Source organism: Poecilia mexicana, unplaced genomic scaffold (assembly GCF_051168715.1).
Source record: "Poecilia mexicana isolate PSO_F unplaced genomic scaffold, ASM5116871v1 scaffold_23, whole genome shotgun sequence".
In the NCBI taxonomy this organism is placed as follows: domain Eukaryota; kingdom Metazoa; phylum Chordata; class Actinopteri; order Cyprinodontiformes; family Poeciliidae; genus Poecilia; species Poecilia mexicana.
The window spans coordinates 21,337,382-21,363,668 of record NW_028263392.1 but is presented as its reverse complement, the minus strand read 5'-3'; the positions used below and the strand labels follow the sequence as shown (position 1 = coordinate 21,363,668).

The 26,287-nt window shown below is 38.8% G+C and overlaps 1 protein-coding gene across 1 annotated transcript; it reads right to left on the bottom strand.

The window, feature by feature from the left end:
- Positions 1-8,437: 8,437 nt before the first annotated feature.
- Positions 8,438-23,893, bottom strand: LOC106909378 (galactose-specific lectin nattectin-like). The gene is made up of 8 exons (XM_088002947.1): positions 23,803-23,893; positions 18,059-18,162; positions 17,894-17,959; positions 11,352-11,367; positions 9,852-9,946; positions 9,516-9,650; positions 8,916-9,027; positions 8,438-8,650 (listed from the first exon to the last, which is right to left on the bottom strand). Exons 3-8 carry the CDS (start codon positions 17,957-17,959, stop codon positions 8,565-8,567), a joined length of 510 nt encoding a protein of 169 aa, XP_087859073.1. The 5' UTR covers positions 18,059-18,162; positions 23,803-23,893; the 3' UTR covers positions 8,438-8,564.
- Positions 23,894-26,287: the final 2,394 nt, after the last annotated feature.

Here is a 26,287-nt window from a genome sequence, read left to right as displayed (position 1 = left end):
TGGATTCCCAGGTACTTGAATGCTTGCAGAGAGATCTTGAATGGTAAGCTAGTGAGTGGGTAGGCCGTAGCTGCATCATTAATTGGAAATAGTTCACTTTTATTAAAGTTCAATTTATATCCAGATATTCTTCCAAACTTTTCAAGCAGGTCTAATACTGGAGGCATTGAGGTCTCTGGGTCTGAGAGAAAGAGTAACAGGTCATCAGCATATAAAGAGACTTGATGGTTCAGACCACCTCTTGTGATGCCGTGCATTGGACTGGATCTAATGGCTGCAGCTAGAGGCTCTATAGCAATTGCAAACAAAAGAGGGGAGAGTGGACAGCCCTGTCGGGTTCCACGGCCAAGGTGAAAATATTCTGAGTGGTCATTGTTTGTGCGAACTCTGGCTAACGGAGAAGTATATAACAGTTTGATCCAGGAAACAAAGGAACAGCCAAAACCAAAACGTCGTAAGGTGTAAAACAAATAGGGCCACTCTACTCGATCAAAAGCTTTTTCGGCATCCATTGAGATAATCACTTCTGGGGTATCAGCTGATGTAGGTGAATATATTATATTTAGCAACCGCCTAATATTATGAAAGGAGTGTCTGTTTTTAATAAAGCCTGTCTGGTCAGGGTTGATGATTTTGGTCATGATTACCTCCAGACGTTTTGCCAACATTTTGCCAAAATCTTGACATCTGTACAGAGCAATGAAATTGGCCGGTAGTTGTTGCAGACTCGTGGATCTTTATCTTTCTTTAGGATAAGGGAGATAGTAGCTTGTCGCATTGTGAGAGGGAGAACACCAAATTCATATGCTTCTTTAAGCGTGTTAAGCAGAAGGGGAGATAGTTTGTCTGAGAAGACCTTATAGAATTCCGATGGAAAGCCATCAGGTCCAGGGCATTTTCCACTCTGCAATGATAATATAGCACTCTTGACCTCAGCGAGCGTAAAGGGTTTGTCTAAGTCAGAGGCTGTTTCTGGATCAATTGTAGGGATAGAAAAATTATCAAAGAAACTTTCATAATGAGCTTGATCGGGTGAACACTCTGAAGTGTATAAAGTGGAGTAGAAGTCTCTAAACTGATTGTTAATAGTTTGTGGATTAATAGAGGTCCCGTTGGGGATGTTAATTTCAGCGATGTGCTGGTTTGAAGCTCTCTGCCGAATCTGATGAGCAAGAATTTTGCTGGGCTTCTCACCAAACTCATAATAACTGTAACGGTTTTTTAGTAATAGTGCTGCAGCTGCGTCAGAGGCTAGAGTGTCAAATTCAGCCTTTTTTATCAACAAACTTTTTATAAGGTCTGGAGCAGGGGACTCTGCACATTTTGTTTGCAGGTCAGATATATCACTAGATAGAATAAGACTTTTTTGTGTGGTTGTTTTTCTAAGATATGCTGAGTAAGCTATTATCTCCCCCCGTAAATATGCCTTACATGTCTCCCAAACTGTTGCTGCAGATACCTCTGGAGTAACATTAGAGGAGACAAACAGGTCTAAACGGTCATTCAAAGTTTTGACAAAAACAGGATCACTGAGTAAGACTGAATTAAAACGCCACGGAGGCCGCGAAGCAGGTCTACCCGGGAGAGAGAGATCCAAGATGACAGGAGAATGGTCTGAGATTACGATGGGATTATAGCAACATGACCTAACTGAGGAGAGCAGTTTGTTATCCAGAAGAAAGAAGTCAATTCTAGAGAAAGTAGAATGCACTGGGGAGAAAAAGGAAAATTTTCTGGTGTTAGGGTTGAAATAACGCCAAACGTCTGAGACGGCATATTGCTGCATAAATGTATGTAAAACTTTGGAAGACTTAGAGACTGAATATGACTTGCTTGAGGAACGGTCAAGCAAAGGGTCAAGGCAGCAGTTAAAGTCACCTCCAAGAATGAGCTGGCTATTATTTAGATCAGGAAGTGAGAAGAAAATGTTTCTGAAAAAATCCTCATCATCCCAATTCGGACCATATATGTTTACTAATGCCAAATTGCTACTGCTAATTCTTCCCAGGACAATAATATAACGGCCGTTAGGGTCGGATATGACTTTGGTCACAGAGAGGGGAACAGATTTATGTATTAGAATAGCAACCCCACGTGCCTTGCTATTAAATGATGAATGATGCACCTGGCCAACCCACCCACCACGAAGCCTCAGCTGGTCTGACAGTTTTAAATGTGTTTCCTGTAGGAAAGCAATTCTTGTGTTTAAGTGTTTTAGATGATTAAATACTTTTTTACGCTTTATAGGAGAGTTCAACCCTTTAACATTCCAACTGACAAATCTTAACGAATCCCCTGGTGCCAATGGGGCGTCAGTACTTGGCATAGTACCCTAAGTGTGATAGGTATGAAAATGACAGTGAGCTTTGAACTGTAGCACGTATGTAATGAGTAGCACTACCCGCAAAACACACATATAAAAAGAGGAAAGAAAAAACAATGAAAATAAAAATGGGAAAAAAATGGTGTCGCAAAAGGCAGGCACCAGGACTCTGATAAACCTATCAGCATATTTTAAAACTTCCTTTTTCCTAAATCCCAACTCCCTGCAACTGCATTGTGGAAAAACGGATAGATTAGAACCCCACTCCTTATAACTTAGAGTGATCAAGCTGTGTATATGTAACGTAAATACAGTATTATTTACTAACAAATGGGCCGAACAAGCCGCACTGAATTAGGGAAATAATTCAACGCAATTGAATAAAGAAAAGAAACCAATGTTAGATTTTCAAGGCAACAAAGAATGTGGATTTTTTTTTTTTTTTTTTTTTAATCCTGACCCAAATCCTGGACGAATTTAGCCGCATCAGCGGCCGACGGGAGCCACTTCTTATCTCCGTTCGGGAGTGTGATGCGCAACTTCGCAGGAAATAGCAACGCCGGCTTATATCCTCGCTTGTACAGTTCAGTCATGGCACCACTGTATTCGCCGCGCTGTTTCACAACCTCTGGACTATAGTCATCATAGAAGCGGATCCTATGCCCCTGATAAGACAGTGCGCCCCTCTTGCGGGCTTCACGGATAATCAGGTCTTTCTCTTGGAACCTATGGAAGCGCAGGATGACAGGGCGAGGACGGGATCCCGGGGCGGGCTTGGGGGCGAGGGTGCGGTGCGCTCGATCTATCTCAGGAAGGGAAGGGAGCGTATCTTTACCGAAGACTTCAGTCAAAAGCTTTGAGAAGAACGAGGATGGCCGGGGACCTTCTATATCTTCTGGTAAGCTGACAATGCGAATGTTTTGGCGCCTGCTGCGCCCCTCCAGATCCACCACCTTAGCTCTCAGTGTCTCATTTTCTTTTTGAAGATTAGCACACACCTTCTCCACCTGCAGTAAGCGCGCGTCAGAGGCAGTTGCATTATCTTCCAAAGAGCAAATACGCTGACCGTGATCTGTCATAGTAGAGTTGATGCTGTCCAGTGTGGAGTTCAGAGACTCAAAAGACAACTTGAACTCCGCAGACAGGGCCTCTTTATGACTGCTAAGGAGCGAGCTAATGTCCGCGAATGTTATGCTAGCAGTAGCCGGCGGCGCATCTCTTTCTCGTTCAGAGGATTTTCCTTTGGCCTTCGACATGACGAGGTAAGTTTGAAAGAAATGTTAACAACAGCAACAAAAAATAATTTAATCTTTACAAAGGAGATGGGGTTCTGAAGAGGTATAAAAAGCACAGATGTAGCAGCAGTCCAAGTGTCCGTCTACTCCTCACGCATTCCACCCGGAAGTCCCCAGAACAGTGTTCTTGTATGGAATGTGCTCTCTGATAACAGACGTGGATTAAAAAAAAAGGACGTATCTGTGAGATGTCGCTCTGCTTTCCCTGGCTCTGTTGGATTCAGTCTTTAAACTGACTGCCTTCAAATAAAACACTTGAAAGATAAAGTTGCAACTTTCTCAGTTCTTGAGTAGTTTCCCTACCTGTTGGATAAGGAATTTCCACCACATTCTTGGTGTCAGAAGTGGGATCTGTCATGCCAGAAGGGCTCCGTGGCAGAGGACAAGAGCTGTCGGCCATCCTGAAGGCTGAAACCAGCTTCAGTCCACCTATGTTAAAAAGAGGCCAGGTTCTGGATCCTTCTCCAGATTTGTGTCTCAAGACAATCCTGTCACAGAGGTCTAGAGATGATTCCTTTGGATTTGATGCTGGCTGCTCTGTGTTTTGCCTTTTTTGGAAACAATTAGAAAGCTTCTGCGGTCTGAATGATCTTCCAGTGCAGGGGTAGTGATGCGACACTTCAAAGGATCCTGTGCGGCTCTTGGATACTGAAATTTCCCACACTCACTGAAGGCAGCATTGACAAAAGTATAACAGTGCAGCGCAGGATGTGAAATGTTAAACTAGTGCTACAGATCTGCAGCAGTTTCAGTCTAAGAGGAAAGACTTGAGGTCAGAGGTGATAGACTGAAGCTGAATCTTTTAAGAATAAAATCTGTTTCCATGGTAACGCCTTTCGTCAACAGGTCTCTGCATTTTTCTGCATAATTTCATGTCGATGCACTTTGTGCTGCATCAATGCTCAGAGGATTGTGGCACAGAGGTGGGACTGAAGCAGAGCAAGCTGCTGCTGCTGCTGTGGAAATAAGATAGAAACAAGTCAGTTTGCGCAGCAGGTTCTGGTGCCACTCAGGGGAAAAGCAAACCCGTTCTGATGACATGAACACAATCAATGCCGTGCACATCACAGTGCACGATAGAGCGGCAGGGTCATGGATTTCAGATTTGGAGTCACTTTAACGGCAAAAAGTACAAGAGAAACAGAACAAAAGTTAGAAAAATCAAAAAGAAACAGAGACTCCTATGTTAGTTTAAATTATTAACGATACTTGAGAGGTTTCATTTGTATTAACGCTTGTTTAGGTTTGTATTAGTGTCATGATCCGTGTTTTTCTGTATAGTTATTTTGGGATTTTCTGTTTAGTCCTGTTTCCCTGAGTCTCTGTGTTGTCCTCTCAGCCCTTGATTGTTCCCAGGTGTGCCTCGTTCCCTTGATTACCCCGTGTGTATTTGAGTCCACCTGTTTTCTCTGTCTGTTGTCGGGTCCTCCTCGTCTGTTCCTCATCCATTGTAGTTTTCAGTTCAGTTTCTCAGTAGAACTGTTAGTCCTGAGTTTCTGATTATTTCGTCGTTACAGTAGAACTGCTTAAGTCCTGTGTCTGTTGCTCAGCCTATTGCTACCAGTGTTGGCTTTATTTTCCGCTCACTGTGCTGCCTACTTTTTTGACTGTTCGACCTGCTACCTTCATTAAATTCATCATCATCTTCATCTGGGTTCCTGCGCTCATTCTCACCACCACCAACCACAACTCCTGACAATTAGGGCTGAAACGATTCCTTGAGTGATTCGAGTACCTCGATTATTAAAATTCCTCGAGGAAAATTTACCTGCCTCGAAGCTTCGTTAAATTATGTTTTATTATTTAGCCACTATGTTCCGGCCGGGTCATTACTTGCGTTGCACAGCGCTCTCACTTCTGCCTCTGAGTTGTTGACGAAAGCTAAGTGTTAGCAGCATAACGTCCGATTTTCAAGCTCGGCCCGTGGGGATTTTACTGATTGATAATTTTGTGTTTTCATCGTTTTTGGGGGACCAATAAACATCCTTAATATGATGGGAGCGATGCCGGGAGTTCGGCAGCCTTTCTGCTGCTGGTTCAGAGCGACGGCGGGAAGAAGCTGAGGAGGATTTATACAGGTTAGCGGATAGACTGAACACAGTGTTGATGCTTACAGTGTAAGAGCAGCTTTACGGACGAACCGCACCATTCTATGTATGCAGAGTTGCATAGAATAGTAGATATAGAAATATTACCTATTGCTATTTCTGACCATGCACTGGTCTTATTAAAATGGGACATATCAGAGTTTCTTGCAAAATTGTACAAATTATTATATACGAACACTGATACCTGTAATAATAACCAAGAGCTCACAGATTTTGAAAATAACAAAGTTGAGCCCCTTAACGGATGAGGCGGCTTTAAAGTTCAATCAACCGATTGAGGAATGGGAGATCAAGCAGGTAATTAAATCGCTTAACAACAACAAAAGTCCAGGCCCAGATGGATTTGCCAACAACTTTTATAGATCTTCTGGCTCCCTTGCTATTAAAAGCATATCATCATGCTTTAAAATCCAAAACTATGGTACCATCTTGGACAGAAGCCACAATAGTAATCCACAAAGAGGGTAAGGATCCTACAGACCGCCGGTCCTGTAGACCTAAGTCACTGTTGAACATAGATCTAGAAAAGGTATAAACAAGGAAGTACACAAAATGTCCTAGTATGCTGATGATGTATTATTGTATTTGATGGAACCTAAATCAACAATCCGCCACCTAAAAGAGCTCTTCTCACAATATGGATTTTACTCAGACTACAATATAGAAAAAAACGGAGGCTACAGATGTAAACAGTACAATTTCAGATTCCACAAAACTACAGAGCGGATTCAAGTGGCAAAAGAACGGCATCAGATATCTGGGTATTCATATACCTCCATCTTTATGAGGCAGACTAAACTTCTACAAGCCATTAAAAAATGATTTGCAGCGATGGGCTACACTCCCCATTTCTCTGATGGGTCGGGTTGAAAGTTTCCATATAAATGTTTTACCAAGACTACTCTATGTATTCCAGATGCTGCCTGTGGAGATTCCCAAATCTACCTTTGATAACTTAGATAAATGATATCTGGATTCATTTGGCAAAAAAACACCCTAGAATCAGACTGAAACCTCTGCAGTTATCTAAACCCAAGGGGGGGCCTTAAAGTCCCAAACTTAAAATTGTATTACTGGGCTGCACAACTTAAACCCTTATTAGTATGGCTACAGAATAGTACAGATACTCAATGTGCTCAGTGCCACTGCAAACATTACCTTTCTTAGATGCTGCTGCAAAATAAATTACAATCTGGACAAAAAACACCCTCAAAATCTGGAAGAAAATACAATCAGGTTTTATGTTATTAAAACAGATCTCACTTTTATCAAGTATAGGATTTATGAAGACTTTTTTACCAAACAAGCTAGATTCTGGGTTCAGACCCTGGTCTAATTATGGATCATCTTACGACTGGCTCAAGGTCATAACAAAACGGGAGACCATGCAGGGGTTAAAGTGCATTTAAATTAATATTTATTAACAAAAACAACAATGGATTGTGGATATCAGTATCAGTGGTGTAATGCAAATGCTTGGATGTGTTGCATGAGTGCATATGGGAGTGTTGAAGTGCAAAAAACAAAGACCAACTCAAATGTGCAAAAAGGAGGGGAGCTGAGGCCTGGCAACAAACACCACTAGTGTCAATCGGCAGAGTGGACGCTGAAGGCGACCCAGAAGACGGAGACAGCCAGGTTCAAGTACTCTGCGCTCCCAATCAATGAACCAGAGACACCTGCAAAGGGGAGGAGCACAAAGACAGACAAAAGCAACACCTGCAACCCAGCCTACAAGGCCCAGGGCCGTAACATCCATCAGTTAATTAAAGAGGGGATTTTCAAAACCTTTGAGCAGAAGAAAAGTGAATTTGGTCTCCCTCAGACAGACATCTGTAGATATTTACAACTCAGAACCTTTGTGACAACACATAGCAACTGCACTAAACCTCATGAACCTACACCTATAGAAAGTTTTCTAATGGACATATAAGGAGGAAAGGGAAACAATAAAGTTATTAGTAAAGTATATGATCTGCTTCTCTCTATGAATATGCATGATTCCTCAAACATAAAGCAGAATTGGGAGACTGAACTGCAGGAGTTAATAGCAGGGGAATCATGGGAAGAAATATGTACTGAAGCACAATTGGCCACAAATTCTAATACTGACTGATGCTCTGTTAAGAAAGTGATGTACTATAAAAAAAACTGTGCTACATAGACTAATTTGAATCAAATCATGATTATTATATCTAAAGAAAAAAGCCCTACCGATTAAGTTATATATTGATTAAACCACGAGTCTAAATCTAACCTAAACGGAGGTCTACTAAAAACTAGCATGATTAAACTAATATCTCCAACATTAGAAAGTTGATTCTCTGTCTGCTGAAAAATGTCTGTATTCATGTGTGATTTGGATCATCGTCCTGCGGTGAGACCTAACGACCCATCTGCAGTATTCTGGTCGGGGTCAACAGATTTTTAACTAAAGATGCTCTGGTGTTTCAGAGGTTTATGATCACAAACATTCTTACCAAGTTTCATTAGGTGTCAAATATTTGTGACACTAGTGAATTTGTTCAAACCAGGTGGTTCAGAGTTTGTGAAAACTGTTCATATTTCATAGATTTTTATTACCTTACTGATGCACTGATATCCTGATGATTTTCAGCATGAAGTTATAGCTGAGATTTAGAACTATTAGTTTATAAGCTGCTGCTTATAATGTTGACATATTTTAAATAAAAGAATAAAAATCAATCAGATTTCAGAGAAATAAACGTTTATTAAAGTGATCAAATGAAGTGAAATCAGGTTCTTCCAGCAGTGATGTCATCGAGGCTTAACATCCAGGTGGAAGTGACATCACCAGCAGGAAACCCATATGGGCATTTAAAAGGCATGAGAAGGTTTGACGGGTCTGGCACAGATGAAGTAGAACTTCATGCTACAGATATTATCATTCACATGATCTCGTCCTGTAAAGAGACAAAGAGACAAATCCTGACTGCAAACCTTTGACATGATTGGATCAGTTACAGAAAGCATGCAGGGCAGATGAAGTGTCTTGCACAACATGCACAACAGACATGAATGGAGTGGGGGTTCGAACCAGGAACCAGGAACCCAAAGATTACAGGACAAACTCCTTCCTACTAAGCCACCAGATACAAAGATATTATAAAAACATGCATTTAAACTAAATTATAAAATTACAAGTTGTGATTTCCCAGTAATAAATACCTTCAAAGTTGATGTCCATGCAGTCTTCGTTTCCCCTGCCGTTGTTTGGCTCACCGGGGCCCCAGTGATGAAACAAAAACTTGGAACCGTCACTCCACAACCAGAAGCCTTCCTGAAAGAACGTCTTAGTTTTAAGCTCCTTTACAAACAAATCACACAGAACCAACCTAGACTTCAGTCACTCATTGTAGAAAATGTGAACATTTCTATTTAAAATCCTCAGCTGGTCAGAGCAGCACAGGTTCTGGTTCTGTTGGAGGTCTCCTCTCATTCCTCTCCACTGTTGCTTCCTCAGCATGAGGGAGTTTAGCATAGTCAGTTATTCAATACAACAAACTGGGTTTCCTGAGATAACTGTTGACCAGTTGATAGTCTAATCTGCAGTTAACTGCATCGTGTTATAACCAGGATCAACTGGAATGTCTTTGACTGAACTGACCACTTTATTAGGAACACCTGTTCAATTCAATTCAGTTCATTTATAAAATGCCAATTAACAACACATGTCGTCTCAAAGCATTTACAAAGTGCCATGAGAAATGCATATTGACATGAAAAGTGATCAACCAGACAGACTTATTAGTGTTTTTAAAAACTCACCTGTGCTGAATCATGACCTCCAACCCAAGATTGTGTGTGTTTTCCAGTTGCTTGGTGGACAAGCTGTCTGATGAAGTTGTACTCATTTCTACTGCGTATTGAGGCCAGATGTCCATCCAATGAGAGGCAAAATCTCTGAAAAAGACAACAGTGGTTTAAACTTCCCTCTGCAGTGAGACAGTTGGTGCAGCTGAATATCGACCTTTAGAAATTCTGGTTCTATTTGTTTCAATCAGTTTCTGTAACCTTGTTGTTGGTGAATTTTATTGTGTTATCAATAAATTTACATTTCCTTTGAAAGTAGGAAATCTGCTGTGACCAGCACATCTGCTGTACCTCTGCTGCAGCCCAGGACATTTTAACTTTCATATACAGGAAACATCGACCGTCGTACCAAGTCCAACCAGGGGTGCACTTATCACAGTCGGCAACTGGGAAATATGAAGAGAGAAGGTAAATACATCCATCCAATAATCAGCATCATTTTATCACCAAACACAGTCCAGAGGTTCAGCTGCATCAAACATTATGGGAAAAATACATAGAAATATGAGAAATTAATCCAAATAACAGGTTATAAAAATGGGAATTATGTCAGCCAATAATTATGGAAAAAGCATGATCAATGTTAAATCAATAATCAACTAAAAATACTGCTCGTCTACCAAAGGTTTTATGAGATGACAGTTATTAGAAAATATACTGCTCAAAAAAATAAAGGGAACATTTCACTTTAATTTTGTGTGTGGTATTGAGGATTAGAAAGGTGGCTACACCCTTAAATATCTAAGTAAAAGAAATAACGCACAGAGACGTAGTTCTTGCTGCGAGGCCGTAGACGAGCCGGAGATTTATTACACTACCACGGATACCTCGTTAGTTTCTTCAGTTCAATACAAAAATCTTCATCGTCATCGTCTTGTCACAAAAAATCTCCCCGAAGTCTTAATCTCGACCTGTTTTATACTTTTCCATCTTCATCGGTGTGTGTTGGAAAGTTTCAACCAATGGCGTGCTACTGTTGTTTTGCAGAAAGATTCTGGCATGCTTTATATTGAGTGTGTATTGGACGACCTTTAAAATATTTTGGACCTCACGAACTCAACATCTGCTCCATTTCAGAATTGCTGAATAGGACAATTTATCTCAAATTGTTGATTTTATCTTGCACAAACAGACATCCTTTCCAGTAAATTCTGGCTCCATTTGCGCTTTGCACGCAAATGGAAGGAAAGAATTCGGTCAGGTTGACCTGGTGCGAAGCCAAAGTCTCTTTCCACGGAACCGAGGTGCCAAGGTCTTTTTCCGCCAAACAACTCCTTAAATAGTACTTCCGCTCTTACAGTTGCTCCAAATCCAGGCCTCCATTGGTTAATAAATTTAATTTCCATTGATGATTTTTGTGTGATTTTGTTGTTAGCACATTCAACTTTGTACAGAACAAAGTATTCAATGAGAATATTTCATTCATTCAGATCTAGGATGTTATTTGAGTGTTCCCTTTATTTTTTTGAGCAGTGTATATTCACATGAAAAACCTCTGAAATGACATTTATTGGTTCTGATTCAGTTATTTTATTCAGACAATAATTTGCCTTCTTAGCGTTTCTAGCTGCCTTCTGTAAAAACTACTGTGACCTATCTGCCTTGCAGGATGGGATGTTTCTGTGCAATATGTACTGACTAAACAATTTATTAACTTACTTTATACAGAAATTAAGTCCTGAACTAAGTGCTGAAAGGACGACCAAATAAAGCTGATCTATGCAAAAGTTTCTTATCTTACATTGGTGTCTTTTAGGTGTTAGAAACTCCAACAATAAAAGAAGCACGCACCTGTCAGTTGACATGCCTGTGGATGGAAAAACCCAAAGTTTCAGAACAAAACAAAGTTTCTTCATTGAAGTTCAACCAAATAATGGCTCAGATTGCTCCATCTGATCTGCGTCACTCAGCCTACTCTCAGAAATGGAACATATCAGCAGGGGTGGAAGTAAGCTAGTATGATCCGGTACTGGTACCGCTAAAAGACTCTGCGCCAGGACATAGTACCGGGAGAACGGCTGCAATACAAAAGTCATTCAGAACGGCAATAGGCACGTCTTCATCTGTTTAGAAATTTCGGTAACACTTTATATGAAGGGGGTGAATAAGACTGTCATGACACTGTCATAAACATGTCATAACACCTGTCATGAACATGAATAAGCCTTCATGAACATTTATGACTGTTGTCATAAAGCGTCATTCGGTAAATTATGACACTTTTAATACAAAGTTGACATTATTCAAAATGTCTTTGTTATGACAACTTGACATTAACCAGGAAATCATTACTGACATAAATTTGTTATAAAAGTTTTACTGATTGCACTTTAAAAATTAGGTAACTTTATGTTATTAAAGGTAAAGTTTAAACAGTAATGATTTATTGGTTAATGTCAAGTTGTCATAACAAAGACATTTTGAATAATGTCAACTTTGTATTAAAAGTGTCATAATTTACCGAATGACGCTTTATGACAACAGTCATAAATGTTCATGAAGGCTTATTCATGTTCATGACATGTGTTATGACATGTTTATGACAGTGTCATGACAGTCTTATTCAACCCCCTTCACATAAAGTGTTACCGAAATTTCTCTTCTTCTCATTCTGAATGGTTTCTGAACTGCCCGTGCTTCGTGATGGACCTCCCACTCTCCAGCCGTCTCTCTCCCCTTTCACTCCCTCCTGAAGCTCGTAGCTTTCATGAACAGCCTTCAGACCGTTAACTGCCATGTTTATCACCTGTCTGCTTTTTACAAAATGTGCCAATTAAAAGCAAATGGAGAGTATCTACTTGTGTTTAATGCTATTTTGCTCAATTAAAACTGCTTATGACAGCATTTTTTCAGCGGTACCGCCCACCAGGGGGCGGTCAGAGGACAGTAGGGGGCAGGACATTTTTACAAAAGGTGGGCGCTGGGATTCTTTTGGGGGGCGTTTGCTCCAAGATAAACTTAAATTACACCTTAAATGCACAACTATACCAGTTTAGACTTTGAGCAACTTGGTAAAACTATTTCATAACATTAAATCATGCTTGGCTGCAACGGTAACAATGGCAGCTCTTCTTCTTCTTCTTCTCTTCAGTGTTTGTAGCTTTTTGGCTCCGCTCCTGCTACTGGTAGCTTCACTGCATCAGTTCCCCAGCTCACCGCCTCATGGTGCTGTGATTCACTTTGTCTGGTGTCTCATTTTAAAATATTTTGTTTTATTGAGGATTTTTGTACACATGTTTTGGCAGTTCTGTGATCATGTCAAAGCAGCAACTTATATTAAAAAGTGTTTTATTTCTGTTTGAAAGCTGCCCGCTGCCATGGAAGGACAACAGAAAATCGCTCTTATAAACATGTAATTACTAAAATATGATACCCTCACTGTGTGTCCCTCTGAAAAATGAACCCATTTAAATAAAGAAATCTCTCCATGGTGACACCTCGATAGGGAGTGTGATCTGGTATGAAACGGTGCCACAGCACTTTTGAATTTTAATCATCAGGATACCGGAGCTAAAAGGTTTATGTCAGTCTGCCTTTCTCCATCGATACGCTTCCTGGCCGCTCCGCGCCTTATGGGGTAAAGAAAAAAACAGACGATGCGCTCGTTGCAGAAAACTCTGAAACAGGAGAACCGTGACATGGAACGGAGTAACAAACTATTAATCTATAAATCAATAGACAGGTCTATATAAAGATATAATCCATGTTTCTGTCTCATATTTCTATGGCATTAAAAGGAACTTTAGTTTTTCCACTGAAAGCTCTGGTTTGCACAGTAAATGCCATGTGAGTGAAGTTTTATGGATGATGCTCTGATGTCCCATTCTCCTGAAGGCAGCACAGAGCTGCACCACCAGAAACAGAAACACTGAAGAAAAGAAGATCTATGATTAATGTAGTTACAGTTCTATCCATGTTTTAATGCTGCAGAGCTCAGTCGGTTTGGAAATAGATCAAAGTTTAAACTGGCATGTTGTTCATCTTTTATCTGGTCATTTTGTGGAATATTTAACAACTAGGAAATGACAGAATAATAATATTTTTTCCACTCTGACTGGCTGCTGCTAGGCCTACTGATTTTAAGTTGAATGTCCACCAGGGCCGTGCAGAGACCACTAAAGGGGCAGGTGCTCAAAAAAAAAAAAAGGCACATCTAACAGCATTCTAGGACAGAATATGAACAAAGCCTCTCAGCTTTCAGAGTTTAATAAACAATGATACATTACAAAATTGTGACATATACAATCAAAGCTAAGGAAAATCTCTATATAGAGCATAACACTATGTATATGTAAGATATTTTATCTGCAGGTCTATTTTGTTATAGGAAAGTATTGCCATACTCAAACCCGCAATTTAGCAGGATATTAAATCAGAGCTGGACCACCAGACATATTTTGTCTTTACAGAATTACACTATTAAAAATATAAACAAGGGCACAATGCAACCTTTTAGTGACTAATCTATAAAAGAGCTGCCTGTTTGCTGCAGTGGAGATGAAGATGGTCCATTCAGGAAAGCAGAGCTGCATCAAACTTTAACGTGGAACTGCAGAAAAAAAGAAAACAAAAGCAAAATTGAATTGTTAATGCATGTCACTATGGGAAAAGCCTACTGAGTTTTGCTTAAAACTTTTTTAAAAATTAAAATCACACATTTTTGTCTCATGAAGTGATTTTTTTTTTTTTGGCAAAACAAACTTATTTGCACATGACATAAATCATTTCTTGCTATTCTAAGTTTTTGTTTGTGACACAAAGTTTTGCTTGTGATTCTCACATGACGTCGTTTGCAGGACCTAAAATCACAACAAAAGATTTATGATGCGTGCAAATAAAAGTTTGTCTTAAAGTCTGGGTTGAGTTTTTTCCCCTTCATTAATGACATACATTATATCTATCATGGCAATGCAGGGTGAGTTATTTTTAATTCTAAATGAATATCCTTGTTGGACTTTTATGTAAGTGCTATTCTCCTTCAAGATACATTTACCTAACGCTGGAATAAATGCCATGTACTTTATGCAGCAAAGGAAATTAGAAGATCTGACCATTATGGAGATAAGTTTTGGACGGACGATGTTCCCCTATTGCATAATCGATACTGAATAATAACTGATATCATTAACGATACAGGGAAGAAGCTTTTAGTTATCTAGCTTTGCTAGCAAAGTCGTTAGCTAGCAGCTAGCTAATAGCACAACAACAACAGCCTAATGTCTGTATGATAAAAATACTGAATGATAGATAAGAACAGTTTCTCCTCACCTGGCTGTCTCCTCCCCTCAGTAGTTCTTCAGAGAAAGGCAGACAGAGGCCTGTCAGTGTCTGTTGTATTTCATTACCTCTCTGCTTAAACCGCTGAAGCAGAAACGAGACTTCAACGTTTTCTGTCATCTGAGAAGCAGCAGGTCTGCTCCACTTTATTCACCAAAAACGTTTTTTTTTTTAATTCACCAAAAACTGATCTGTAATCTGGAACGTTCACTACGTTAAGCTGCAGTTAGCCGCCTTATCTCACTGCGCGAGAGGAAACTGCGTCATGGGCAAAAAGTCAAAGGTAACAAGGTGACCGGAAGGCTTATTGTGTTGTACAAAACAAAATAAACCAACAAAAAATAAATAATTTTAGTACATGTTATTATGTGTCAGAAGAGGGCTTAGGAAATAATTATACAAAAACAATAATAAGTAAAATAAATAAAAAAATTTGACCAAAAGGGCACTTGGTGGCAAGGAGCAAAAGGGGCAGGTGCTCAGCCCCCCCAGGCCCCCCCCCTCTGCACGTGCCTGGTGTCCACTGCATTTTTCGTAGACACCTGTGAAAATAATTTCTATTCCCATGGCTTTTTGTTCTCTGGGAAATTATTTTTGATGATTAATACAGAAACAAGCATAAAAATCAAAACATCTATTCAGTAAACAGTAGCCTACAAATTCTTTGATGGGGGGCGGTGAGGGACCTGGATAAAGGCTAGGGGCGCTCTTTTTAGCGTTCTTTTGTGTGTTCCCAGTCACTGAAATCGGTTTCAAAGCACCACTGACTTTAGCATCATTAAAAATACAAAACGGTGGATGGAGGATAAATCAGTCACTGTGTTTGGATGAACTCACCACCACTTCTGAGCTGGCTTTCAAAGCGCAACCTGCAGATTTTTTTGTAAAGATGTTCCGATGCCTAAAAATTAACATCCATATTTTGACAGCTCCCTGCTTCTTGCTCAGCCCAGTCAGCCCACACGAACTCATCAGTTTTTACCCCAATCGAAGGCTCAGTACTGCACGAATTATCCAGTCATTGTTGCAAGTAGCGAAGATTGCACTTCCACCGCCTCTGACTCTGCAGGCAGCAGATCAAACACAGATCCAGGTTCTGGTGGACCGTAGAGCCGCTGTTCGCCAGGCCAAGGTTTTGAGAACGAGAGAAGACTTTGGTTCTGATCCATGTCCAACATGAGCTTTAAAAAACACCGTTAGCTTGGATATTTTCTTCATCACCTCTCTGTTGCGCTCTTTCAAATTTAGTCAATACAAATTATAATCACAAGTACCTGACAAAATTGACATTTACATTTGTTGTTCAAATATAACTCGATGTGCGATAAAGCTGCTACTTATGGTTACAGTTAAACTGATGCATTAAATTCAGCAGGGAGTTTTCTTCTTCTCAGAGGTTAACTTAAACTAAGCTTTTTCTTGCTCTCTGTCTTCCCATTGATGCAACATCATGAGATCTTAACACAAACCCAGGCAAGAGATCAATGCTGTTTTTCCTGGTGTTTTCTTATGTTTTATCTTTACTCATTAATGGATATGACTTCAAATGTTACTGAGTAACTGAACTCAAATCAAAGTTCAGGTTTTGGAAACAACTTAAAGGACAAATTAGACAAAATTGTAATTACAGCAATTGATACCCGAGTGAAAAAAACATACTTTAGTATATTATTTGTGAAGGTATATTTTAAGTATACTAAGTTATACTGAGTATACTACCCATAAATATATACAAAGTATAATAAAAGCACGCTTGTACCAATTTTGACATTTTAACTTTAATCATACTTAAATATAATTGTACCAAAATACACTTTTAAGAAATATATTAAATAAAAGTATGCTTTCAGTGATTTCAGTATGTTTTAAATTACATCTCAGTGTATACTTTAGGCTGATAAAGTATGCCTTTTTAGGTGCCTTAATAATCTTTTACTATTTTTGTTAAAATGGCAAAGAATACAAAAATAATAATCCTAATAGTGGAACTTGATGCAATGTTGTTTAACAAAGTAAATAATGTGTTCATGCCTCAACAAATCAAACATTGACAGTTTAGTGACACTAAATGCAGCAGGTGTCTTCAGTTTTACTTCCCTCCGAATATGATCTGTTGTTTTCCGTTTTTTAATTAAAACATGGAAGCTGTCTTTACTCAATCCATTTTCAGATTTATGATGCAAGTCAACGGCATTGGCTCCAGTTCACACTCCAGCCCAGATGGTGGCGGTATTGCACACTTTCAGTTTTTCGACTTTCAGTGGAACAAAAAACAGCTGTGTCCAAATTTAGGGTCTGCATCCTTTAAAAGCAGCAATGGCGGCAAAATTATTTTTGCTGTATTACACTTAAAATTACACAAAATGATTTTTTACAATGTTTTTAGGCGAGAATGTAGATGTCTAGATCTCAAACATCTGCTCGGTTCATCAATAAATCACTTAATTACAATATTGCTCCGACGTTTTCGGAGATCTGCTCCTGCTGCATTAACAGCAGCTCCCCCCACCCGCTGTCAGCTGGCGAAGGTTCGGCACACCGAGAGAGAACCCATGTCTCCCGGCAAATCGTTTTAAAAACTCCCGCTAGTGGAGGTAAAACACAGATATTAAGCCTGGTAATAGCTGTGCAATTTTTTGGTTCACTAAAGTATTTAATTTATTCCTGAGCAAATGGGTTTGACTGATTAAAGCTAAGCCTTGCTGCTTTCATTTGTTTGCGTCTCTTTTTTGTTTGTTTGCATGTTTTCTCTGCTGCTGCGCATTTGCACCTGTCGGCCACCGTACTTTCCACCCCGTATGGCAGAATCAAAATGTATATCTCTTCCACATTGTGAAGTGCTTCTACTTCTGCATTATCCATAGCATACTGCAATATGCTATGGATAATGCATATTACTGGATATAGGTAGCCTATAATGCAGTAAAATATTTATGACTATTTGTTTTGGTTTGTACAGTGAGCCACTGGCGATTTTTCTCATAGTACAGGCAAGAATTTTAAACTACTTTCACCTCAGCATACCAGCCATCTTTTCCATTTAAGTCCTTACTTACATCAGCTCCATCCCAGAGTCCAAAGCTCAGACCAAGAACCAGAGTGAAGACGAGACCAGCAGCCATCTGTGGAAAGAGTCGTTAGGAAAGTTCATAATTAGTATCACAAATCAACTCAACCAAGACAGAAAACATCACGATGAGCAGCAGGACTTTAAATGTTACCTTGTTTTGATGATGAGTTGAAGAGTCTGTTCCAGCAGCAGTTTCTGGTCACAGGATGTCTCACAGATGGAAACACAGACTTTATATATCTTCACTTTGTTTGTCTGAGAAGTGGACATTTTTGAGTAAGTCACTGTCTGTTCTCGTTTTGTCACTTTTTTACGTGTTCAAGTTGTTGCAGAATCTTCCAGGATTCGGCCAAGGACGTTTTCCTGGTGGCGTGAAGAGTTACCTACCACAAGAACTGATTAGAACCGGACCAAACCGGCTGATGTTGCCACTTCTGCTTCTCTGTCCAGAACAGTGTTCTTGTATGGAATGTGCTCTCTGATAACAGACGTGGATTAAAAAAAGGACGTATCTGTGAGATGTCGCTCTGCTTTCCCTGGCTCTGTTGGATTCAGTCTTTAAACTGACTGCCTTCAAATAAAACACTTGAAAGATAAAGTTGCAACTTTCTCAGTTCTTGAGTAGTTTCCCTACCTGTTGGATAAGGAACTTCCACCACATTCTTGGTGTCAGAAGTGGGATCTGTCATGCCAGAAGGGCTGCATGGCAGAGGACAAGAGCTGTCGGCCATCCTGAAGGCTGAAACCAGCTTCAGTCCACCTATGTTAAAAAGAGGCCAGGTTCTGGATCCTTCTCCAGATTTGTGTCTCAAGACAATCCTGTCACAGAGGTCTAGAGATGATTCCTTTGGATTTGATGCTGGCTGCTCTGTGTTTTGCCTTTTTTGGAAACAATTAGAAAGCTTCTGCGGTCTGAATGATCTTCCAGTGAGTTTGCTGTATATCAGGGTTAGGATCAGTGAGTTATTTCTAGTTCATTCTTGACATTCAGCTTTATGTCATCCAGGAGAAACCTGGGAGTAGTGATGGACTCTGACCTGAACCTTCAGAGCCACATTAAGACAGTCACAAAGTCGGCCTTCTATCACCTGAAGAACATCTCCAGGATTAGAGGACTGATGTCTCAGCGAGATCTAGAGAAACTCATCCATGCATTTATCTTCAGCCGCATTGATTACTGCAACAGCTTCTTCACAGGTCTGACTAATAAATCAATCCTCCAGCTGGAGCTGATCCAGAAGCTGCTCCTGCTGTTCTCACTAAAACCAGGAAGATAGAGCACATAACACCAGTTTTAAGGTCCCTACACTGGCTCCCTGTAGCTCAAAGAATAGACTTTAAAATACTGTTGTTAGTTTATAAATCACTGAACGGTTTAGCACCACAATACCTTAAAGATCTGTTATTGCTGTACCAACGTCTAGACCCCTCAGATCTTCTGGTTCTGGTTCTGCTCTGCATCCCCAGAACCAGAACCAAACGAGGAGAAGCAGCATTCAGTTTCTATGCACCACAAATTTGGAACAAACTTCCAGAAAACTGTAAAACAGCTGAAACACTGAGAGCCTTTAAATCTCAACTTAAAACCCATCTGTTTAGAGTTGCTTATGGCTAAATTAGGGTTAGAGTCCCTTGAGTAAAACGTGGGTTAGAGTCCCAGTTAAACGACGTTTAACTAAAGTCAAATTGCAACATTCAGACGAAATAAAGGGCAAAACAGAGACATGAGTGAAGGCGGTGACGTCAAAGGGCCATGAAACCAGGTGGCTGAGCCTCCTGGGAAAGTCCGATAGAGGTGTTGTTTATCGAGGAATGATGTCCTTGGGAGCGCTCAGCTCCACAGCTCCAAGGATACAGGAGGGGTTGAGGAGGGAAGGAGCGTTATGTTTACATATCTTCAAGGAGATTGGAAATATGCAGCCCTTCCAAGGCCACACGGGGAAAGCCAATTCAGAAACAGAATGTCTTAGGTCAGGAAGATTATAAATAACTGAACAGTATTTTAATTTTGTCTGGTTCCTTCACAGACGAGTTATCTATGTTGTGCCAGTAGGAGTCTACTTTTGACTGCAAATGACTAAATATCTGCTTAGGGCAAGATTAATAACAGTAGTAATTTAGATCAAGATTACCAAGTCAGATTACTGTCTATATCAGGAAAGTAACGGCCAATCAGCTCAGTCTCAGTTATTGTCTTTAAACAAATACCTGATAATGCTTCAGTGAGATGCTACATGTCTCCATCTATTATCTCTGACATCAGTCTGAGGAACATTTGTCCTACCTCTCACTTTCATCTGTGAGATGTTTATGGGTCTTCTTGTACATTTAGTAATTTTCATCCACCAGCATATCAAAGACACCAAGATCTGGGCTTCAACTAGGCCCAGGACTTTCCTTTTGTTACTTCTTAGCCAGTCCTTAGTGGGTGTACTGGTATGTTTGGGTCATTGTCATGTTTCAGGGTCTAGTTCTGTCTCAGCTTTCAGTTTATAGAGAATGTCTCACATTTTTATGAAGCTTCATCTGATTCACTGGTGGTTTCTATGATGATGAACTGACCAGGTTCTGCTGCAGCGAAGCATACCAAATCACGACACTTCCTCCTCCATAATTCACATTTGATATGAAGTTTTTCTCCTGGACTGCTGTACTTGGTTTATGCCAAACATGTTCTATGTCTGGAGTCTAAATAATCCAGTTTTAGGCTCTCCTACCCAAAGAACCATGTACCAGAAGTTTCTCTGTGCTCTTCCTGGGATTCTTACAAAGCAAAAGGTTTCCTTGATGCTCAGACTTTTAATTTCTTTCTCAGATTGTACAGACATTTACGACTAGAACAGAAGTACGAAGACCCTGCTATAGGACATTTATGGGTTTTTGGACTTCTTTTAGCGTATTTTGGTCAGTTATCAGTGAACTTGCTTGAATAGACATGTGTGCGTATAGAGAGTTAATGTGGAATGTCTTCCACCTGCAGACTTTGTATTGCACAGCTGATTTCAGAAATCTGAGACTTCTTTGCATCTCACTATGGTATTCACAGCTGAGGTGATGCAGATATAGTGAGTTTAATCATTAGAGGGCATAAAAGTTGGAGTGTCCTGATTTATTCCCCACCAGAAAATACATTTTGCAGAATTTTTTAACATTCAATTGGATTGTTTTTTAAAAAAAGAGTTATTATTGACTCTGACTCTGAAGCTGTGGAAGAAATGAAAGTAAAATTATTGAATTATAATTGGCAAAATGTTTATGTTGATGATGTTAATTAGTCATATAATATGTTTTTGGAAATATTTGAAAGAATTTATAATTGTTATTGTCCCCTTAAAGAATATAAACAAACATCCAAAAATTGATTGACTCTCTGGATGACAGAGTTTGGAGAAAGCATGTAAAAAGAAAAACAAGTTGTATAAGGATTTCATTAAGTACCCAACTCAGGAAAAAGAAGAAAAATATAAAAAACATAAAAATAAGTTAACAGTGCTGAGGAAACAATAAGAATTATTATGATAGGCCACTGCAAAAGTACAGCAATGATATTAAGGGTACTTGGAATACAATTAATAGTATTATTAAAAATAACAAAGACAGAGATTTTCCAATATGTATTAAACATAACACTACAGTGGAAAAAAGCTGAGGATATTGTTGAAGTCTTTAATACGTACTTTGTTAATATTGGTCCTAATTTAGTAAATGAAATGCCTAAGGCTGGAGATGGAAAAAATAATTATAAATTTGATAATATGAATACAATGTTTCTGGGAATATTGAGTGAAAGTTATGTAATAGACATAGTTAAAAATTTTAAAAATAAGAAATCCAAAGATTGTAATGATATTGACATGGCTATCATGGAAGAGGTAATTTATAGTATTACTAACATTCTCACTTATATTTCTAACTGATCATTTTTAACTGGACCTTTTTCTGACAAAATGAAGATAGCAAAGGTTTTTCCAGTCCATAAAAGTGGAGACAAGCCAATATGAACAAATTGCAGGCTGATATCATTGCTACTGCAATTTTCAAAAATGTTGGAAAAATTCTTCATAAACAGGTTGGACTCCTTTCTTAATAAAAATAATGTATTGAATGAGCAGCAGAACGGCTTCAGGAACAATGGCTCCACAACTTCAGCTGTGATGGAGTTTGGAGAACATGTTGCTGCTGCGGTTGACCAGAAGTTGTGTTTACTTACCGATGTAATGATACTATTGACCATGTTCGACTGGCAAATGTGAACTGTACGGCCTATGGGGGGTTGCATATGAGTGGTTAAAGACTTATTTGAGTAACAGATTACAATATGTACAAATTAACAACACAAAGTCACAGACTGAAGTAGTTAAATGTGGTCTTCCTCAAGGCTCAGTCCTAGGACCTAAATTATTTATACTTTACTTAAGTAATATTTTTGCAGTATCCAATATTTTGAAGTTTATAATGTTTGCTGATTATACAAATTTCTTTATTCCGGGAAAAATATGGCTGAAATAATAAAAACAGTAGAAAAAGAGTTAACTGAGTTGAAAAAATGGTTTGATTATAATAAGTTGTCATTAAATGAAGGGAAAACTAAATTCATGGTATTCTCTGGTAATCGGATCCATAATAATGTAAAGTTATGCATCAATGGAGTTTAAATTGAAAGAGTTTATGAGATAAATTTTTAGGAATTATTATAGACAGTAAAGTTGGAAGCCTCACATAGAATATATTAGAAATAAAGTTGCAAAAACTATTGGAATATTGTTTAAAATAAAAGATTTAGTAAATGTTAAAGGCCTGCATGTTATATATTCCTCTTTGGTTTTGCCTTATTTGTCTTATTGCTCAGAATTAATCTTATTAATAAGGTAGGAGACCAGGAACCAACTGATAAACTCTTCTTTCAAAGTAATATATTAAAGTTTAAATATATTGTTTATATAAAAATACTGGAAATAATGTATAAAGCATTGAACAAAAGTCTTCCTTCTGGTATTCAGAAATTATTTAAGTTAAGACAGAATAAATATAATTTGCGAGGTTTGTTTATATTTCAATGTGCAAAAGAGAAAAGCCAGATAAAATCAAGATGTGTTTCAGTGATTGGTGTGAAACTGTGGAATGAACTGAATGATGATTTTAAGTTATGTCATTTCTTGGTGAGCTTCAAAAGAGCTCTAAAATGTAAGATGATAAAATCTTACACTGTAAAGTGGATTTATATATGTATTGTGAAGATATCTTGGTAGGTTGTTGTATAAAATACAGGTTTGTTTGTTGATTGTTGTTTTGTTTGTGTCATGTGTTTAATGTGGGCAATTTATCAAAATAAAGTATTGATTGATTGACTGATTGACTGAAAATGACCAAACTAGGGAACAGAACCAGAGGGTGCATTCACACCTGCCCAGAATTAAGAGTCTTGAATCAGACGTATTCGTTTGTCTAGAAAGTCTGATTCGTTTGGGAGGTGAGAATCCAAATTTGAATTCCAAAACGTACTATAAAAGCGAACTCTGATCTGCCTAAAAACTTAGGCCTTGATCCGGTTGAAGTGAACTTTTGCATGGTTGAAAACCTATCTCAATGCAGCCTGACTAAAAACCGTTCCAAAAGCAGGAAGTGAACTACAGCGCAGGGCATTCTGTGTCAAAACAACCATAACAACTGCGCGTTTCCACCATTAGAGGAAAAAGTGGCTCAAGGTCAGACGTGGAGAAGAGGAAATGATATATTTTCAGAGGAAAATATATCACAAAAACAAGGTTTTCAAGCTAATTAGTGTGAAAACAGAGGCGTTGGGATTCCCTCGTACAGTTGCACAGTGTCGCGCTAAAGTAAAAAGACTTCGCCATCTATACATCAAAATACGTGACATACTAAGGACAAGTTTACTTGGTATGATGAACTAGATGCTGGTCTTGACTCTCGACCCAGGAGCAGCCCCCATGTTGTGGACTCCTACAAAAAAGAGCCTCGCTCAGGGTCTTCTTCAGAGGTTTTTGTGTCGATTCCTTCAGTAGTTCTTGGTGCAGCGCCCCCACAGGCGACGGGGGGAACAGGTTTTTCAGTTTGAGTTGTTTGACACAATGTATTGTGAATGCGAACTACAGCCCTGAAAATATAACAAATGTTGAAATTTTGATCCCCAATCAAACCAAGTATACTGGACTATCAGGTGTGGAAAAACACCCAGAAAGAAAACAGGACTAACATAGAAAATTTAATTTTAAATCTCTTTAGGTTGCAGAAATATTGAAGTGGAGCCTCAGATTTTTTGTCTGAATGTTCCCAAAGATGACCGGATCTCCAGCAGGACATCAGCAGAGCTGTAATCTACAACAACACCACCAGAGGGCGACATTGCATCACTTTTTTGCCCCTTTCAACATCAGTTGAAGTTTCCTGTCTTCATCTAATCATGTCCTAGTTTGTTTGTGATGTCCCTCTGACACATTTAAGTCCAAAATTATTCATACCTTTGCTAGAATTAGATTAAAGTAATCTTTAAATTTGATCACTTTATTTATATATATATATATATATATATATATATATATATATATATATATATATATATATATATATATATATATATATATATATATATATTAGCTCCAGTCAGATACACCAGACTTCTACACTGTATAAAAATTAGGGTGATGGCAAAAAGGCCTTCCTGCCTCATCACCAAAGCTACATCAAAGTGATTGATCTGTGAAAACCAATAAAGATTCTTCCACTAAATTTTGCTTTAACATGACATTTGTTGTGAATTGACGCCATATAAGTAAACTTAATTTAAACTACATTTTGAAAAGGGCATAGAAAGTTTTAAACAGAAAATCCATATTTTTAAGATGATGTTCTCTTTTTTACAGTTTTTTTGTCTTAAGAGATTCCTCTCTTTGCTGATCAGAAACAAATTTCTCAAATATCTGCTGGATGTCTGAATACCTTTGGGCTAAACTGTACATAAATAATTTAAATAGACCTCTATTCCTCCATTCATCCATTCTTTTTCTTTTCCTTCTCTACCAGCTTATCCTTCTCCTCTTCATTTCTGCCATTTCTTCTTGTTGTCATCTCCGTGTCCCATTACAACCCAGATGACAGAGGAAATCCTCCCTGTGACATTAACGTCTGAATTAAAGTATTTCACTTGTGACTCCACAGTGAACTATTTTCCTGCAGAAACTAATGAAAGCTTCACAGGGAGTCGCTGACGTCGGCCTCGCTGAGCTTCATCAACGCTCCACAGTCTGATTCTTTCAGTCGTTTGGCTCTTATTGTTGCTGAGGGAGATTTGCTTTGCAGATTCTGGATTGAGCCATTTATAGGAAACGCATGAGTGCTAATAACCCAGTTTGTCATAAGTGTCGGTAAGGAGCAGGCAGGGACTGCAGAGCAATAATAACCGAGACGTAAAAGGCTTCATCATTTTATGTCCAAATGGAGGGGAATAATTGCAGAGGAGTCTGAAACTCCTCTGGTTGTTGTTCTGAACATGCTGTATGTTGTTAGTTGCCTTGAAGCCTCTGAGGCAAAGCTGTGCCTTGATATTTAGAGCTGTGGAAATAATGCTGACCTCTGACCTCTGCTTACTCCTATCCACAAAAACAAGGAGCAGATGGAGCAAAAACAGCTGAAAGCAGAAGTGAACTGCTGATTCAGACATTTCTAAAAACATTTACATAACAGGCTGTTATTGATATTGGAGCAGAGCCGCAAATGAAGGATTGAGGCTTTACTGGAATAAACCCCGAGTTTGACTGTAAGAGCTGCATAGAAACGACAGAGTAAGATACAAACCACTAAAAATATCAACTCTGATTCCAAAACTATACCCTATATGATTACAATGAAACAAATTCACAATTCCAACCGATCAATATTAGAAATATCCTTATTTATAAAATAAACACACCTTGTGCCTCTATTGAGGGGGGCGACGATAACAAGATACATTTTTACTACTGTTGCAACTTGTCTTCTGTTCCTTTTGTTGTTAAGCTGCCATTCTATGATAAAACAAAGGAAGCTCTCTTATCAAAATAAAAGCATCAAATCAAAAACTGGAAGTCAACCATATGTTATACAAAATAAAATGAAATAAAGGCAACAAGTGCTAAAGAGATTATACGACAAATAAGAAGCTTAATTTGGGGTTATTCTCTGATGAAAAAGGTAATTGTACATTTAAAATTATTTCCTTTAAAGATGTCAAATTAATATCTGGATACAATTTGTTACTGTGGGATAACATTCCAAGCTATTTAAGCAAAGAGAGATGTACACAGTTTGCACAGTGTCAAAGGTCATAAAGACGTGATTGTCACCAACGGTTTCACTCTGGACCAACACTCTGCTGAGAAATGTG

Coding starts and splice junctions, on each gene's coding strand:
- LOC106909378 (XM_088002947.1), bottom strand. CDS start 17,959: ATGGCTGCTGGTCTCGTCTTCACTCTGGTTCTTGGTCTGAGCTTTGGA. Junction 9,028..9,515: donor GAGGTCATGATTCAGCACAG/GTGAGTTTTTAA, acceptor ACGTTCTTTCAG/GAAGGCTTCTGGTTGTGGAG. Junction 8,651..8,915: donor CATGGACATCAACTTTGAAG/GTATTTATTACT, acceptor GTCTCTTTACAG/GACGAGATCATGTGAATGAT.